This window comes from Echeneis naucrates, chromosome 21 (assembly GCF_900963305.1).
Source record: "Echeneis naucrates chromosome 21, fEcheNa1.1, whole genome shotgun sequence".
In the NCBI taxonomy this organism is placed as follows: Eukaryota; Metazoa; Chordata; class Actinopteri; order Carangiformes; family Echeneidae; genus Echeneis; species Echeneis naucrates.
Genome location: NC_042531.1, coordinates 12,065,718 through 12,084,829, shown reverse-complemented (window position 1 = coordinate 12,084,829; position 19,112 = coordinate 12,065,718). Strand labels below are relative to the sequence as shown.

Sequence of the window (19,112 nt, the reverse complement as noted above, 5' to 3'; positions counted from 1 at the left end):
CTAAACCCACCGACCTCCTCCTCTCTCTGTAGCATTCATTCACTTATTGTAAGGGGGAAATGTTTCCTGCCTCTGTGGCTGTGTGTGTGTGTGTGTGTGTGTGTGTGTGTGTGCGTACTGCTGAAAAAAAGTTGCAGATTTCACAAAGGACCAGAGAAGATTCTTTGACTATCCTTCGGTACATCCAAAATTTTTATCTATATCTGCAGTTTCAAGTAGTGTCATGACAGCAAATGATAAAAACGCAAGCAAACTGAAACTGAAACATTTCGCTCCAAGTAAACTGGGGGAATTAAAGTAAACCTGATAACTAAACACTGCATGTATTACGCATGCAGGAGATAGATTGTGGACACAGTCAAGGTGGATTGCCTGAATTCTTGTCAGGATGAGAGTAGAAAGAAGACATTGATCAAAGGAAACTGCATTCCAGCTACTCTCCAATCCTCAATATAGTACATGGTTGTGCATGTTTTGAATCAATATGCAGGTTTGTTTATTTTTTTTCTGTTGGGCTGTTTATGCATCCACGTATGCCTCAGTAACCTGAGTGTATGGCTGAAGATTGCTGCCTAATAGCAATTAATTGAATTTATTGTAATTGCACTTGCAAGCCCCTCAGTGCTGTATAAAAACAAGGCATGCTCTATAAAAACAGGCCAAGTGGAGCGGGAAATAGAGACTAGCAGTGTCGACGGCGGTGGAAAAAAACTATGTGATATTGTTGGTTATAGGTGAAGACATACAACTGGAGACTGATGCGAAATGTTTTCAGTGCAGAGAGATGCTTTTGTATGTATAAGGTTGGTTTTAGTAAGAACAACAACAACTGGGTGCAATTTGATCAGTTCAGAGCTCCCTTTGCTGATTTTCTCAAAATGAATTAATTAAATGCAACATAGACCTGTTTGTTGATTAATGTGCCCCTGCAAGCTTGTTTCACTGTTTTGTTACAGTCACTGTCTATTCCGCGTGTCAGCTCCCATTTCAAATTGTAAAGTATTAAAACATTAAAGGATAGCATAAAAGAAGTCTCTTATGTCTGTATTTGTTTCCTGAGCACAAATGTCACAGTATTCAGAAATGTTGTCCTGGGGGCAGCAGCTCCCTCTTCACCGGTGCCTCTGTATTCATTAGAAATGATGTGAATGTCTATAGCATAAGGACCTTAGATATTCATACCATGACTCAAGCCAACCTGGTCCCTCCACCACCACCCCCACATAATCCCACAACAATGAAAAAAATGATGTCAACACACTGAGAAACGAGAGGACTGCTTCTCCCTATCAGCACCCACGGGCCAAATGGGCTCAGCTGTCATTTACATGCTAATAGTGTTAGCGGAGGCAGTGAGAATGGGGGCAAGGACATGTTGGTTGAGAAGGTTTTTTTTAGGGTGGGGTCGGGGGGGGGGGGCGCTAATGACCCCGTGGTGTGGAAAACCATCTAAGCATCTGCTGGTCCTCATCTGGTCCAGTCAGCAGATCTATTTGCACACAGTTTAATTAGATGTGTCTGCTGGATGCTCCTCCTATATCTACCTCTCTGACGCACACTCACACACACACACACACACTGACAAGCCTCTTTTGAAACACAAATTAGTCTGCTGTCCTACAGCTGAGCTTGTGGTGTTTGCACCTGATGTTTGTCACCAGTGAATATCCTTCAGAGGTTTGGGTTGTCTACAGTCATTGTTAGCATTAATTGTTGCACTGTGGTTATATTTGTGGACGTTTATGTGTGTCAAGACTTGAAATACTCGATTTTACTAAAATACTAGATTTTGTGTTTCATGTTGTTTTACTGAGAGCAGAATTCAAGATTTGAACAGAAGTGACCTTTACTTCTTTTCCACACTCTCACATTGCAGTGTAGGTGTAATGTCCTCTATTTAGATGCAATTTAAAGGCTGGTGTGGGTGTAGGTTTAGCCATCCAGAGAGAGAGAGAGAAAGAAAAAAAAAACAGAAAAGGCCAAGAATAGCCTCATAGAGCCATGATTGAAAGAACCACTCCAGTCACCTGTGTAACAACCTATTATTGTGTGCATTTAGGCGGAACACTAAACGCAGTGACATTTGAGAAACTCTGTATGAGGAAGGTATGCAAAGCTTGTACAAGTTTCTACTTTGAAAAGGATGAAATGTTTTTGAGGAGATTTTCCTCCAAGATCTCCACACCCATTAGTGGATCCACAAAAGCTCATCCTGAGGCGCCATAATGGCCAAGATCTTATAATGCAAAACTTCCCCTGAAGTCACTTTGGGCTTTTTTTTTTTTAATTCATGGCTGACAGGCATCAGGCATTTAGATTGAGAGAGCTTACGTCCCATATTTTTTCAGTCATATCTGCTAGAAGCAATCTGGGTCCAGTGCTGGCCTAGTTCTGTCCGTCTATTTTGGGTAACCCTTTCGAAGCATTAAAGAGAGAACAATGCCATTTTTAGTGGCAGCATTATGAAACACATTTTTTTATTTTTTATTCTGTATTTTTTTTTTTTTTTTTCCAGATGACAGCTTCATCAGTCTAGAGTGTTGTGGGAGAGGACTGGGGTAACATCAGCCATGTGAATGTGAACCGTGATACTAGTCAGCCTTTGGTTAGTTGAGGCAGAGAAGACACACACATACTTCCATAGTTCCCCATTATTGCCCAATAATGGGGAACTATGTATAATATAGCACAATTAAAACGGCACTCACTGTTTTTAGAATTCAAGTGATTGTAAACCCTGACTGGACCCTGCCACCTCCAGCATTTCATTATTTCCTCAAGAGGTTTTATCTGTACAGGGTTTTGAATTGGGGGCTCTCGACATGAGTTCTGTAGTTACACACAATATGGATGAAAAGAATGAAAATGACTTTTCAACACATTTAATATTCATATAAATACCATATACAATTTTCGTAAAATACGATGGGACATCGAACCTCACCCACCTTCACAGGTACCCTGCCCCGCGCCATCTGTGGGCCAGCAGTATCGCTCTCGCCCTTCCTGACCGCTGTTAATAGTCCATGTGTCCTGCTTCTAAAAGTCATAAGAGAACAAAGATGAAATATATGAATTTATAGGTGAGAAGATTTCACAAAACAGAGCTGGAAAAGGAGGTCGTAATGACTTCACTGAAAGTCAGAGTGGGGTCTCTGATGTCCTCTCTCTTTGATATGATTAGACTTTATTAGATTAGACTTTCTCTCAGAGCATAGACACCACGCCGTTGTTCTGCTAATGCCATCTATCAAAAACCTGAATATGGCAGACGTGTAAAAACACTTTCATAAGAAACCTATGAATGCGAAGTGAAGTCACTTTTTTAATGTAAAAACTAATTGCCAGGATTAATATTTTGTTTCAAAGACCTTCCCCACATATAAGAGTCCCTGTGCACAACAGTTAGTGTGGATAGCATCTTTTATTTGTTAGTGTTGTTTCTTAACTTGTAACTGGCTAAAAGCATTCATGTCTTCGAAAATGCAAGGCTCTGACTGTACTGAAAAAATGTTGGGCTTATTTTGAATCCTTGTAAATCAGATTATTTTACTCAAGGCAACAATTTCAATGTAGTGTTTATTTCATTCCATTACAAGCATGTTAACAAGGATTTTAAAATTTAGTTAACTTTTTTTATGGTTGTCTGAAAGCATTTATAAGGTGCTTTCTCCAAAAACTGAATAATCAGATAATACAAACTAATCCAAAGCAACAAGAAGAGCTACTCATATTGAGACTTATTACTGAATAAATTTACCATTGTCAAAAAAACAAAAACAAACACACACACAAAAAAAAAAAAAAAAAAAAAATACTCACAGGCTTTTCAACATAAGTAGTGAGAGGATGAATCACCAAGTAGCTTTTAGCAACAAAGGGGGAATACTTTCAAAGCTTGAAGCTGTTGTCTGGAGAGTGCAGGGAGAAAGTCACGCTCTGTCTAAAAGGAAAATGTGCTCTAAATCCATTTCAAAGACAAGGGCAGACAGTGATGGAAAAAAGTAATGAATATTTTACAGGCAAGGAGTGCGGCGCTGCACTCCAGGTGACACTGTCGCACTCATCAAGCTTATCAAAAACTGGTGGGGACAGCCGAGGGAAGGCCATGTGTCTGATTGTTTATTAGCAGCCTGCTGGTGGGTTCCCAGCTACCTGCACACCACCTGCATCAGACCAATTACAGCCACATTGTGCTGTGAATTGGACATTTAAACACCCCTTTAGAAATGGAGTGCTACTTTTGAGGTCTGGCTCTGAATGTGTCAGATTAGAGTCAGGCCATATGAAGAGGCTGTATACGATGCTGGCTCCCTGTGGAGAGCTGATATGGATTTCTATCTGTGTGGACAGTTAAATAATAAATTATCCAAACTCCTTAAACTCCAGATTTCCTCTACAAATGTTCAGATGTAGCTTTAAGTGAAAATAAATAAATAAATAAATAAATAAATAAATAAATAAATAAATAAACAACCCATCCCATTCCACTGATGCTTGTGCCCCTGCCCTATTCAGGTGAAGTGCTGTTGGCATGTTTTCCTTTTGTCTTCTTTAAGTCTCCTTTGAGTATTTTGTTCATTAAGTAACTGGCCTCAAGAGAAAAAAGGCTTTAGTATGAAATTAAAGGGAACTCTCCTCAGGGGGGTGATGTATGTTTACACAGATTAAAAAAAAAAAAAAAAAAGAGTAGAAGTGACATCATCTCTGTGCAGCTTGTGTAAATCGTGCTGTGCCAGCGTGGCTTGTGAAGCAGTCCTTGAACAAGGACACTTTTTGATTTGGTGTATTTGGTGTATTTTTTTTGTCTGTGTCTGTGTTGGTGAGCTGCACACTGCTGAAGGTGTCTAACACTCGAATGGCTTGGATGACATGTGAGGGATCACATGTCTCTCTTCCTGAAATCTGTCTGCTGCTCATAAAAAATGAAATAAATAAACCAATGTTCAAGTACACACAACCATGTGCATATGTCTGACCACTCTGTCCCTCTCTGTCTCACACACACACACACTGAGACCATCTGAAGACTTTACATGTGCTTGCATCATCATCCTTTTAATTGAGCTTCCTTCCACTCCCTGCATGCACACCCTCCCATTTTTTTTCTCTTTTCCTATTCTCTCCTCTCCTGCAGTCAGCTGCATACTCCTCCTCTTCATCGTCAAACAGAATAGGTGATGTACATTTATATAAACTGATTAGCATTTCATCCCAGTCTTGGTTTTCTCTTTGCACTAGTGGAGTACGAGGAATCAATAGACACAATGCAGGGGGAAAAGAGAAGCATGGGAAAATCAATTTGGGCTTGAAGTCAAGGTGAGGAAGCCACTTGCATGGTGTCTTATAAAATTGGCAGCTAGACAAAGTGTGAAGAAGACTGTCTGAGGACACGGCAGGACTTACTGGCTGGGTTCAAAGGGTGGAGAGGTCTGACTTTGATAGATATTCTGTTGTTTCATTTCTCCCTTTTCTATTTTATGCAAGACTAAAATTGAAGTCACATTTAAGTGGTCTGCAGTCCTCACCTTCCACTGCCAGCTGCCCACTTTGGTTTTGTTCCTCTCTTCATTTCTTATTGCCAGTGCAACAGAGGAAAACAAAGAACAATCCTCACGACATTTCAGGAGAGACAAACAACTAAAGCTAAAGTAATGACAACATTTTAATGCATTTCTCACTTTACCTTGCTCTCTCACCTCAGCTTTGAAGAGTATTAGTCATCTGTGTGTCAGATGGAGAAAGTCTGAAGGTATTTCAAAAAAAGATTTCAACTTCCTGCAGAAGATTTTCCACATATTTCAAACCAAGAGGGAGAAAATGTTGAGTTTCATTAAGATTTATTCATATGAAAATAATATAACAATAATAAGGACATAAGACAGGTTTAAAACTGCTGTAAGAGGGGCTGTGCTCTGTGTAATGCCAAGGACTGTCCCTGAATAAAAAAAAGTTTATTCCAATCTGAACAGATACACGATTTGTGCTTTCAACACTCCAAAGTACAAATTTGTTCAACACATTTTTGACACAGGACTTCGGGACAAATAAATCCAGTCATGCAAAAGGATGTTTTTCTAGTGGTTGTAGCATTGTAGCAATACATACCTGTGAAGAACATTTTAGTGATTTTTGGTGATAATGCTCCAGGAAATAGCTGTGCCGACAAAAAAAAAGAGCTCATCATGAGCTACCATACTAATTTTATATATGAGTTATTTCTTACAATATTATGTCCATAACAACATCAAAACAACTATTCGGCAGCCTACTCCATACCTACTGTAATCTTCCTTTTAAGGGAGCTTTATGCAGATTTTCATGCCTTGTGACAACCCTCAGAACACCTTTCCTTGACCTCCCCATCCTCAACCAGCATCAAAACATATTTCACTCTCAGAAAGCAAATAACATTTTACGTTTATCAATTTATGAGTTTAAATGCATTGATTATATATATATGTATTCCCTGACTGCGACAGCATTTTTCTTACCACTGTATCTGAAGCTGGGTCAGAGACACTTCCATGCTCTCGAATTTCTTGGCTGCTAATAGAGGTCAAAACCCCACTTAACCTTGAACATTGCTCCATCTCAGTTCAGCTTGACCAGGAAAAGGTGGTCAGAACAATGTGTTAATGTCTACTAGATTTTATTTTTTAAGGTAAACGAGTCTCTGCAGTCCTAACTGGCAGGTACATTGTAGGAATGTGCTTCTAATATGTTTTCCTTGATTGTCAAACACTGACCTATCCAACTAATGCTTGTGTTGGTGTCAGTAAAGTTCAGACAAACGATGGGCCGACCATTTTCCTTTTTACGAAGAACTTGATAAAAGCAGGGTTGTCCCAGCAGCTGAGAGCTTAGTAATTAATGGGTTAAAAGGCTGATGTGATTTAGGCCCATTGGAGGTAGCTGGCCTTGATGGTTATTATATTGAAGTGTCCGAATTACTAACGTACGTGGGTGGAACCACTGACCAGAGAACAAGAAATGGCACACTTATCTTCCACTTGAATATTGAATCAGAATAGAGTCTGACTGCCAGAATGAGGCATTACCTAACTGCTTATTATCAAGATGAAAACTTCTTATGCCATCACTGTTCATTGTCTAGCTTCGGCAATTTCGAGAGACATTTCGGGAAAATGTCTTGCTTTTTTCTGCTTTTCTCTGAAGGAAGTGCACCTACTCTATAGTCTTTATTTTATGACTTTCATATTTCTGTATTTTTAGATTTCTCAGCATACAATTACCATGTACAAGGCGTCTATTTGGTCCGCTGTGCATGTGCTTGATAATCCTGTGCTTCCTTCTTCTTCTGAATTGTAATAAGTAAGTAACTCCATGCACTGGGTGTGGACAGAGGACAGGCTGTATGGGGGTGCAGTACAGTCCTCCACTACCTGCAGGAAAGCAAATTCAACTCAAAAACAAACCCGGTAAAGCTCTGCTGAAGTATTAAAGAGAAGGGTTTGCTTTCTACTGATCCATGTAAAATAAATCCATTGTTATTCTCATTAATTGCATTCTGCTCTGCTGCCTCTTAGCTGTCGTCCGTGTCGACGTTGTGACGGTTACACAGTTGTTTCGATCTTTTCAATGATCTCTATCATAGACTTGGAAGGAGAAAGCACAGAGCATTCGTCTTGATCCCAGAGGCTGCCAGGGCTGGAGTTTCCATCGGTGCTCAATTCGTCGTCCTCCTCTTCCTCACTCTCCTCCTCGCAGGACTCCAGGTAGTGCAGACCCAGCGCGTTGATGCCAGAGTCCTCTGAGCTGGATGGAGAGGAGCAGTGGTCCATTTTGGGCCCTTTTATCTTATCCGCAGGGGAAGGGTGTTTGTGTTCACTGTACACCTGCTGGACCGGCTGCACAGGAGCTGGCGCCGGTGTATGTTGGGTCTGTGGCGAGGGCTTGAGTGGTTGCCAAGGCTGAGCAGGGGTCTGGGGCATCTGTGGGGTAGCTGGAGCAGGTGGGGGAGGGGTGGGAGGATGAGGTGGTTCTGGCAAAGGAGGCGGAGGGCGCTGCACGTAGCACATCTTCCCGCTGATGCGTTTCACAATGTAGTCGTCCACAAACAGATCCGCAATCACGCAGTATTTGGGCGACTCCAAGTGAGGAGGGGACTGGAAGCAGGGAGCGAGCTTCAGGAAGCGCTCAGCCAGAGAGACGGACAGGTCGATGGTATTACTATACTCTGAGCCCACAGCAGGCACGGTTGTACTGGGCAGCTGGCACACATTGGTCATGGGTTGGTAGACATATTTACCTAAGGGAGCAGGGAAAAGAAAAGAAAAGAAAAAAAAACTAAACAGGAATTCATCTTAATTGTTTAGTTATTTACTTTATTTGCTACAAAATGCAGAAAAAAATTATCACTGTCCCCGAAACACTAAAGCCCATTTCAGTACTTTTTATCTTATTGATTTTTATCCTATTGATCCATTGCATTCGGCAGCAGACCTAATTAGAGACAAGTAAGTGAACATAGTGCAACTGTAGCTGTAGCAGCTACTGAGCCAGGTAGTTCTTTTGGGTGACAGTGAAGACCAACAAAGGGTTAAAAGAAGAGAGGAATATTAGACTTACCTCATTCATCAGAACTGTGTGCTAATATGTTCAACACATTGAATACAGAGTTGAATAAATAAAATTAAAATATGGCACCATGTGGGAACATTTGGCCAGACTCCCAGCAGCAGCATATGTACAGACTGTAAAAGCTGTCATTCATGTCATTAAAAATGCCAGCACTTCTTATTCTGTGGGCCCCGTGCTTTCTGTTTTTACATGCCAAATATATGTAAAACAATAAATACGCCCAAAAAAAAACAAAAAAAGCGTTTTAATGTTTACGTATCAAAATCAACCCAATCTCTTTTCTCTTCATAAATAACATAAAAGTATATTTGATTGCACCAAATCAAATATGAATGCATCATGTTAATGCAAAGCTGGCCCTTAGATCCAAGGAGCAGCAGAACTAAGTGGCAGCCTTAAACTTTAAATTTCAGGGCTTCAATCATTTTGGCCCTTGAAAACTGATGCAAGACTGGAATGGAAAATGATGAAAGGGCATGTAGAATTAGCTCAGGCATCCTGACGTGGTGCTGATTTGCATCTGCATGTGTAACATAGTTGATTAGGTCGGTTTAATGTACTGTAGGTTGCCGCAGAGAGAAAAAAAAAAAATCCATTTGTTCTGGAGGAAACCTATAAAATAAAACACCCTCCATTTGTGCCTCCCATTTTGGCAACTCATGTACTGGTGGTGTGCAAAAACGACTGCTTCCAAATGTTACTCATTGTTTGCAGCCCACTGCTTCCAACTCTGAGCTGTGCTGCCTGAACAGCGTGGCTCAGATGTGTGTTTAGCAGGCTCCCTGGAGAGAGAAAAACTACAGAAGATGACAGGCCTACGCATCACTTCCTCTCACTCTGTGTCCTTGTCTTTTGTTTCGCCGGCTGGGGGACCCATTCAATCACACACTTTTTCCCAGGTTACACTGAAAATATCGAACTACTTCAAATGGAAGCGGCTCCCCTTTACATTGCTGAATCGGATAAAGAGAGTTTGTAATAATAATAGATATTTAATGGAACTAAATCAACAAAGAACAAAAGCTTTACCAAAATTCATGTCTACATCACCATTTGACGTGATTAGAAGAGGCCATGACAGACACTTGACATGTTTAAAAAGTGTGTTATGTTTTTATGTGGTTTACAACAGGAGTTAATGTTGCCGCGTAAAAAAGGGGTGAATAGTAACCATCCTCTGTTTAATGAGAAAAACTCAATGGTCCATGTTCCGACTGAGACGAGCCCGTTCATGCAGACACCATAGTACCAACAAATGAGTGCTAAAGCTGTAGAGGGCAATGTGTTGACATTTAGTTTTTAGAATATTACATCTAATTGCATTCATCCATCTGGAGTTTCAAATACCAGGAGCAGCACTGGGGGACAGACAGATGCATAGGAAAACAACAAAGAAGACAGGCATAAAGAGCAAACGCCACACTAACACCAGTTGTCCTCAACAGCCGTGCAGAAAGACCACAGACTGCCTGTCGATTTGAAATTTGTGCAGAATGGAGAATTAGCAGATTGCCCTCAGTTAGATATATTACTTTCTGTCTGGGCCCCTGAGGACACCACATTATGTGTGAGATTAATCTCACTTAGTCTGAAAAAAAGTGAGAGGGCAGAATTTTCATGTGAAGATAAACAAGTGGGGGATTTTTTTCGCTATTAATTTTGCTATAGAACTTTTTTTTTAAGTTTATCAGTTGTTGTTTTTTTTTTCTTTTTTTCCAGTTAGTATCATGCTGATGCACAAGCATGTGGGTGACATAATTTAAATACGTGCCAGCAGTTTCACAGTATTTCTCAGATCTATAGCTGGGGGCTATAACACACAAACAACTGCAGCAATGCACCAAAAAAGCTGAGAAGCTGGCAAAACATGTATGCAAATGATGCAGGATAATTCAAAAATTGTCTATGGCAAGGACAATACATTAGATAGGTTTAGACATGTGACCTCAAGCATGTAGAAAATAAGAAAATTGCTGAACTTGCATAACTTTTGTATTATTTGTAAAGTCAAAATAATTGTTCGTCAGTTGGTTGTAATTGTCTTATCCTGTCAACAGAGAGCAAGAAAATACAAAATAAATGTCAACAACAAAAATATCAATAAAGCAAAACAAATCATTTCATGCAGAAGAGTGATTTCCGTGCTGCTGTACACTATCCAGGCTGGTACCTACATTAACTGACAGCTAATACACAGCCTGTGCAGCTTTATTGATATTCACTTGTACGCTGACCTTCTGTATTGCCCAGTGCTATAGCTGTCACACAATAATGCCAGATAGCATGCTCTAACTGCCCTGTGAGTGAGTGTGTGCTTGTATTTCCAAACTGACAAGGCTGAGATGAAAAAAATCGTCATTCATGACATTTAGCCAAATATCAGTTCCCGTACTCTCAGTGAGAAATGTTTTCATAGATGGATAATGAAAATGTCCAGTATTTTTTCTGCTTGTCCACATATCCCCGAAAAGATGAAAACCAACAGTACTTGCTAATAACTATAACGCTCTGCTCCAGGCCCATTATTTCAAACTGCAGAGGGATTTGTTGACAAAGGAAAAACACAATTCCAGATTATCCCTTAAGAGTGAGAATTAAAAAAAAAAAAAGATACTGGTGACGATTGTTTTTGTTTCTGCGCTGTCTTTCTTTATCCTTGAGATTTTCAGCCATTTGTTGACAGCGTGATGTCACAAAACACTTCAGGCCTTGTTACAATGATGACTGACGGACAAAGAGAGACACCTGAAGCATCCACGGTAAATGTGAGGATTTTGGGTCAGTGCCAGAGAACTGAATACCATGGGCTCCTCTGCAGACCGACTGCTTTCAATGTTCAATCATACTGAGACAAATCAAGAGCAGAGGAATCAAACAGTGTTTTCCGCCGACTGCAGCCTGAATAGAGCAGAATAATACGCAGCCACAGGATATGTGGCACTGTGAAAGGAGACTGACTCCCACTTTCTTTCCTTTCATTATGTAAACATGGAATCCCACTAAATGCAACAAGTTCACTGAGGAGATGTAGGATCACTAACCAGGGGGTATGTAAATGAGGCTGTTCTTCAAAAAAGGAAACAGCGACTTTTCACCGCAAAATTGTAATTATAAATGCATGACCTCTGCAGTTAGAAGCTGTGGAGGTAACCCTCTTCCCTGCATCCCTTTTTGGGAATAAACTTTGCTTGTGGAAAAAGTGACAAAGATGTCCAGAGATAAAAATAAATGTAAGAGAATCAGCAATTTATTTTGGAGAAACTTGTGGATAAATTATTTTACTCAGTAAGCAGATGGAAGAGGGAGATAGAGAATTATATGCGGTAACAGATTTTTTTCAAAGACGTGATGAAAAATCTGAGTGCAAGAGGTTAATGAGAACTCGAGAAAACAGACAGTTCATTGCCAGGAAGTTACAGATTGCTCTCTGGAGGAGCGACTGCAGCAGAGGAGTGAGGAACTCCAACTCGGCTACTAATATATCTCTATATCTTGCAAGCCTCCTCTCTCTCCTGGGCACATGTCTGGCCAACAACTGCATGCTCTAGTTCTATACTGGAGTTCTCTCTGGAGATTCACTCTGAGTTATGCAGCATGAAGCCCATCGGTGTCTCCGTCTCATTCCCAGAGATTCAACACCAGTGTGTCAAAATATCAGCCCTGCCTTCATCCTGCAGACTCAATATGGAGGGAAATGCTTGGAGAATGAGATTCCTCGTTGACAACCCAACCCATAGTCAAGATGAATGAGCACGAGGTGTCTCTTACAGATTATGGCACTTTAATATTAGCTTGTATCAAAGCTACTGTGGAGACTGAGTCATTAACAGCCCCTCACTTTCATGTTTCTGTATATTTGATCCAAAGCAGTATTTCCAGACTGATGGTCTAAAAGAATTATAAGAGTTCAAAGCAGCATATTGACAAGATCAGGTGCACAAAATAAACAGTCTTAGCAGATTGTTATCATTCTTCGTGACAGCTGCTGTATCCATTTGGCCGGTGGACACTGCCCAGTGGCAGATCACTGCTCTTTGTCTTTAAATCTGTCTAACAAAGGGGTTTGAGCTGTAGCAACAACATGAGTTTCAAATTTCAGCAGAGGGGACGGTGTGACCCAGCATCATGTGAAACTCATTTCCTGTTTCCTGCTCAGTGCCTCCAGAGGAAGACTGTTCCCGGCCAATGTTTAGTCTGCCGCCATATTAAAAATATTTAACCCCTCTCGGCTGTTTTTCCACTCAGTTTCAACTGCTGTGAGTAAATGAAAGTTGCCATATATCATTATTTAACGTGCAAAAAAGAACTGAAATGATCAATGTGTTAAAAGACATCAATGAATGGTGTTGCAGAGACTTCGACTGAGGTTACCATGGCAATAATATAGCTCCAACTTCAGGAGGAAATAATATGTGACAGTTTCTCAGCCTGCCCTAAGCCTAAAATGAGAAAATGAAGAAACAGCATTGCCCGCAAGGCAATTAAATACGTTAAGTGCCAAAGGAAAGTGATAGAAATAGAAGCAAATCCAGAGTTAACATTGGCGTTATTGCAGACTGCTCTTGCTGAGTGAAGGAATGAAGTTTGAAGTTGAGCCCACACGTTATTTTTGAGCGAACACAAATATGCAAATACAGCACCTTAAAAGACTGACTTTTTTTTTTTCTCTCTCTCTAGTTGAACGCTGTTTTGATATGGCCATAAAAACAATTAGTGGTCACACTAATCCTCAAATCCTCCATTACTAGCATTGCAACTATATTGTAAGAAATTAGAGTCCAAGAAAAAAGCAAAAAACATACATGATGTATAATATGATCTGTAATTATCATACCAGGTTAAAAATTTACCAGACTGTACGGCTCAGGCAGTGCAGTTGGGGGTGGGGTGGGGCGTGAAATGTTAATTTAGGAACTATGCTTTTTTCAGCTTGTTACTAATAACAGTTACAATGTCTATTATTTTCAAATGTTCCCAGTAAGGGAACATAAACATGACAGCGAATGAACCTGGCAACAGCACCGAAACAGAAACAGAAATCAGCCATTGTTCATTTTAGACTTTATTTCTGCTTTTCCAACTGTGACATGTCATCATGGCTTCTGTGGAAATTGTCAGAGCATAAGGGAGGAAACTAGCAAGCTTCTCTGAACATATAATTATGACAGCAAATCACTGCAGAAGCAGCATTTGGAATCAGCATTATAAACAGGAAAAGTAGTAGCTGGAAGGTGGGATTGTTCACTCATTACTCAAACCTCCCTTCATTGACAGAGTCTCCTTGTTCAGTGCAAATATCTGCTTCTAAATTCAGCTAAAAAAATTATATGAAGCTTCGGCTTCAGCTGTCCGGATTAGAAATCACGAGTTTTCTCAGATAGTGCTTCTTTGCCAAGCTGTGATGAAGGGATAACAACACAAACAGGGAATGTGGTATTGCATTAGGAAGATTTCACAAAATAAAATAGAAGAGCAAACTAGTTGAACTGTTATTATGCTGCTGCTGTGCTTCCATTACTGAGAGACCAGTTGTTAAACTAGCTAGAGCACTGTGCTTCACAAACATGAACAATTGATCAAAACACATCCCCTCAGGTCTGTGCTGACAATATATTGATCCACTAATAATAGGTGAAGCTTTTTATGATTCAGCACTGCGGTAAATTTTCAGGTAGTTCCCAAATCAATAAAGGTCAGGGCTTTTCTCCAGTAAGCCTTATTTTCCTTTTAGATAGTTCTGCAAGCCACAGCCGCATTGTGTGACAGACCAAGCTGCAGAGGACGTCTGACTGACGGAGCCCGCTTGCTTCTGTCTACAGCGCAAGTACAAGATCTTACATAAAAAAAATCTGAGCTGAATTATTACGAACAGACTGACACAACTGCTCCGGAGTCATTAGACTTTGTTAGATTTTCTTAATGAGTAATTCATTGCTCTGGCTGTTAATTGTAATTGGTTAGTAGAGGATAAAGAGACAGAAAAAAGCATTCAGACCAGGTGGTTTCAGTGCTGCTGTGAGCAGAAACTCTCACCAGACATGACATATTGGCGGTGACACTAAACACAGCTAATTACCGCTAATGAGAGGCTTGGACTGATGTTTTCACCAGCTGGGAACACTGCCTCCTCCTACGCCCAATTCCATTTTTTTCCCCATATTTTCTGTCAAAGTTTTTAACAGGGCTACAACTTGGGAGTAATTTCTGATAGGAAAAAGCCACGTGTTTTTTTTTCTTTTTTCTTTCTCTTTTTCTTTTCCGACTCCCTAAGGATGATGGGTGACCTCCTGGTACAGAAAGCAGTTTGCTGAAGCTGTGCAATTTATGGAGAAGCCAGGAATCAGGTCAGAGGTAATTACCCCATATGGTTGTAAGGTAAGAAAACATATATATTGTTTTTGAGAATTCTAATGCTAAGCCCAATGACCTTTTGTATTTGTTTCCCCAGAAACCCATTAAAATTTTAATTAAAAAGGCAGTCTATCAGCACTTCCTGTGGTGAATGCAGAATGATCAGCTTCAAAACAAGTTCATTCTCCAGGCGACAGTTATAGGCACATTCAAAATGAAAAATGGGATGAGATAAGGGTTTAACAACTATTTTCAATCCAGCAGAATTATATATCTCCAGAAGGAAGGGAGAGAGCCAAGCAGCAGAATAGGTGGGCATTGCATGCAGAAGCAAGCTGCTATACTTTTCTCACTGGGTGTCCTGGTTCTGCCTGATTCAGCAGTCTGAGCTGGTCTACTCTCACTGTGCATCCACTGTAATTCACAGGAGAGATCCATGAATTACGGAGGAAAGAGATGTGAAGGTGAGAAGCTCCATAGCAATGTGGCTGGCTTTTTTCTGCAACAAAAGAGCCTGAATCATATACAGAGGTCTCCGTGTTCATTGTACAGCACCTTTTGAGTCAGTGATGAATAATTTAAAGCAGAGGAGGAGCAAGGCTAAATATTTACAAATGATGTAACATTGAGCAGACTTTGCAGAGAATCACAAATCCCGGATGTGGCTCCTGATAAACATTGGATAGAATTCATCAGTTTCCTGCCACATTAGATGTTTCAAATGACTTGGCTTGTTCTGAACAGAGGAAGGCATCTAAATCCAATGATTACATAGCAAAGATTACAATGTGACTTGTGCGGTTGCACACTGTAAGCCCCGACTGACTGGTGTAGAGTGGATGGTGATTGTGTTTTACACTGATCCGTGGATTTTCAGGGCAGCCGGCGATGGGGGTAATGTAGGGCAGCATGAAGAAACGGACATCCTGTTGGGATCAAGCACCGCTATTGGGATTCTGTGGTGGTGTCAAAGTGTCAGGTTGAGAAAGGTTTAAATGGAGAGAAATGTCTGGGGTACAAAGGTGTTGAAATTACCACTGACAGTTCTTAAAGGGCAAAGGGAGTTGTCCATGTTTAAGTAAAGCTGGAGGTTTGTGCTCTGCCTTTGGAGACAGTTTAATAGTCAATATAACTCCTATTATGATAATGCTTAAGAGTTGAGTTAATGTCAATGTAAAAATGGGCTCTTACCAAAGAATGACAGCTACTTGTGTCGGTGTCATGTCTTTTAAACCTGTGAAATTACTGTGGCTAAAAATATAAAATTAACTTCAAAGGGCACGGCTGGAATTGTTTCATGTGTCCAATTAATCCTAAAATAAAATACATACTATGTTATTTCATGTCTTTGTAACATGGCTGAGCTTTCTGTAGATGTCTAGTTTCATATGTGCAGTTGGGGGAAATATTTTCAACAGGGGATTAATACATATTTTTGCCCTAGTGAATGTGTACAGAGGATGTCTGTGGGGCCAGATCTACATGGTTGAATCAACTAGAGTGTCCATATTCATCAGTACTTCTGGAAATCTGCACAAAATGGTGTTTTCTGTTTTTCCGAGGGATTTGTGGACATGAGGGAAAATATAGAGCATCACAGGACTTTAAAAGCAGAAATGAAAGTGATGATTCAAGTGTGTTAATTCAAGATGCACGTCATTGAGGTATTTTCAGGAAAGCTGAAGTAAAGGAAGGTTGACAGTTTGGGGTTTTTGTGTGTGTTTGTTTGTGAGTGTACTTTTTTTGACATTATGTGAAATAAACACCTGTGCTTTCACATCGAGGGCTGCTATGATGTGTATACTGGTTTTTGTTGTTTGTTTTTTTTTTTAATGAAGGACTAGAAAAGATGTAAAACAGACAGAAAACCAGGACTGCTTGAAGGTTATAAGGACCCATTTCTACTTTTGAGTTCAATATAAAGTAAACTGAAAGGGATGTCAAAATTGATACTATTTTAGTCATTCTATTGATTTCCACTCCTAAATGCCTTTAAATCTGAATTGGTTATCATTATATTCCTGGATTAATTCGCTCAGTAGAAACACAGCAATTGGTGCTTTATCTTGAATGTAGGTTAATGTCATTCAGATCTAAGGTATGAACACTGGTAGATAACCTATATTCGGATGATTTAGATCTATAGGCCACTTCTAAACGTTCTGCACATTAAGGAAAAGCTAAAGACAGACAGTGACTACCATGAGAACAATGGGCATAAACATCCATGTCCCCGCTCAGTTTTTCAGCCTCCATTGTTTGGACCACATAATTCATTCATGAAGTAGTCTTTTTGAAGGTTTGACAGAGGTTAAAAAATGTGCTTGCCGTATTATATAAGACAGAAATTTGATTCAGTTATTGTTGCAGTGAATAAAAATAAGATTGTGAAATGTGTTTTGAAGTTTTAGGGGGAAATCAGTAAAACCACAGCTCAGCAAATTGGAGCCTCTGAGGAATCAGCCCACTTTTATGTAACCTCTCATATTACAGGCTGCCTTTTGTAAAGCCTTTTAAACATCTGCCTCATCCCTTCAGCAGATATACAGTATGACTGAGGTCGAACAGTGAACTGATTATAGTGCATTCATAACATGGCTGGGCGCGCCAAACGTCCGCTGGGCTACATCTTTGTCATTATAGTGACAGTGATTTATATGCGTGCTAAAAACAGGGAGCTATGGAAAAACAAACTTACAGTGACACCAGCCCAAGTGGCAGCACCAGTGCAGCTTGAAGCACTTCCCGTGGCTGTGTGTAGCGCAGATGGAGAGCCCATCACAAGGCAGGAAGTCTGGTCTCCCCGCACAGCTCTTGGCCAAAGCCTGCGCCTCGTCCAACTTCTCACTCTTCGGACACTTATGAGCTCCCGAGGCGGCCATGCCAACATTTCCTGGATAAAAAAACAAAAAAAAAAAAAAAAACAAAAACAAAAAGAAAAACGTACAAAACGCTCACAGCCTCGTCCGAGAAAAACTAAAACATAACGGTGAAAGGACCGAGACGAGGTTTTCCGGAGCAGGCAGCCCGGGATGAAGGCTTTCAGCTTGGAACCCGGACCGTGCTGGATCTCTGGCGTCCTCCGCTCAGCGGGCACGAACACACACACCAAGAAGAAGGAGCTTCGGTCGGCGAGGTGCAATGTCAGATTGACAGCCTACAGTGGTCGTGATCCACACGGCTCTCCATCCTCCCCCCGCGTCGGGAAAGCTCCTCTGCGCGCCGGTGACGCGCGTACGGAACAACGGCGCGCATCTGAACTTCATCACACGACGGGAGGAGTCCACAAACACAAAGCCAGCTGCTCTGCGCACTTCAAACACACAGCCAGGCTTTCATCAGAGCCTGTAAAAACTTCAAAACACCGAGCTCTGGACACGACACGCATACATCCAACGACTGGCCTCAATACATTCGCTTCACGAGAAACATTTCCTCATTATATTCAATTTATATCACCACACGTAAAACCTAACCCTCCTTTTCTGACGCGACATGCCCATGAAACAAAGAAATACTGAGGAAGTTTAAATAAAATAAAAGGAAACACGCAGATTCCAGTGTGCTCCAGCTGCTCAGCGTGGAGCCTTGGGCCGCTAGAGGGCAGCCCTAACATCTGCTCCCTGCCGGCCGGGAATGAGCCATTGACTCCTGTAAAAGCAGCTGAGAGGCCTGTTCCTCAGCTCTCATCTGTCATCACTGCAACTGAGTCAGCAGAAATCACACACATGAGGGACATTTCCCCTTCACTACTCCACCAATCAGGCTTCCACGGACGGAGCTAATGAACTATCTAGCAGGTAAATGAATTTGAGAGCAAAACAAAGAGAGTTAAAATGAATACATCCTTCCGGTACACACTGGACAGCTTCCTCACTGAGGATGACACTTTTCTTGAGCCATCTGATGATACAATTTTGTATTATTACACTGTACATACAGTAAAATATTTACCAAATTGTATAATTACATATTAGTATAAATTCCTAACTAAAACAAGCCTAAATCAGTTTGTTTTATACATTTTGCATGCAAATGTTGCTAATCCTAGTTTGATGATCATAAGAGTACTAAACCAAATGGAATTTAACTGGAGATCGACCTTGGAAGAAATCTGTTATCATAGATCGATAGATCGACTTTATATTGTTTCAGTT

General features: G+C 40.7%; 1 protein-coding gene across 3 annotated transcripts; it reads right to left on the bottom strand.

Annotated features, from left to right (window-relative positions):
* Positions 1-5,829: 5,829 nt before the first annotated feature.
* Positions 5,830-19,053, bottom strand: zgc:162707 (UPF0524 protein C3orf70 homolog B). 3 transcript variants are annotated; one of them, XM_029530163.1, is made up of 3 exons: positions 17,654-19,053; positions 7,941-8,272; positions 5,830-7,862 (listed from the first exon to the last, which is right to left on the bottom strand). In XM_029530163.1, the coding sequence occupies exons 1-3, from the start codon at positions 17,835-17,837 to the stop codon at positions 7,578-7,580; spliced, it is 801 nt and encodes a 266-aa protein (XP_029386023.1). In that variant the 5' UTR covers positions 17,838-19,053; the 3' UTR covers positions 5,830-7,577. The 3 variants fall into 3 exon arrangements, with proteins under 3 accessions (XP_029386023.1, XP_029386024.1, XP_029386022.1); XM_029530164.1 differs by having other exon boundaries at positions 5,830-7,903; positions 8,024-8,272; XM_029530162.1 differs by having other exon boundaries at positions 5,830-8,272.
* Between the last annotated feature and the right edge of the window lie 59 nt (positions 19,054-19,112).

Bases quoted from the DNA above. Each gene is read 5' to 3' on its own strand.
- zgc:162707 (XM_029530162.1), bottom strand. From the start codon at position 17,837: ATGGCCGCCTCGGGAGCTCATAAGTGTCCGAAGAGTGAGAAGTTGGAC. The intron at 8,273-17,653 runs GTAAGTTTGTTT...CTGCTCCCTTAG, and splicing joins CCACTTGGGCTGGTGTCACT to GTAAATATGTCTACCAACCC.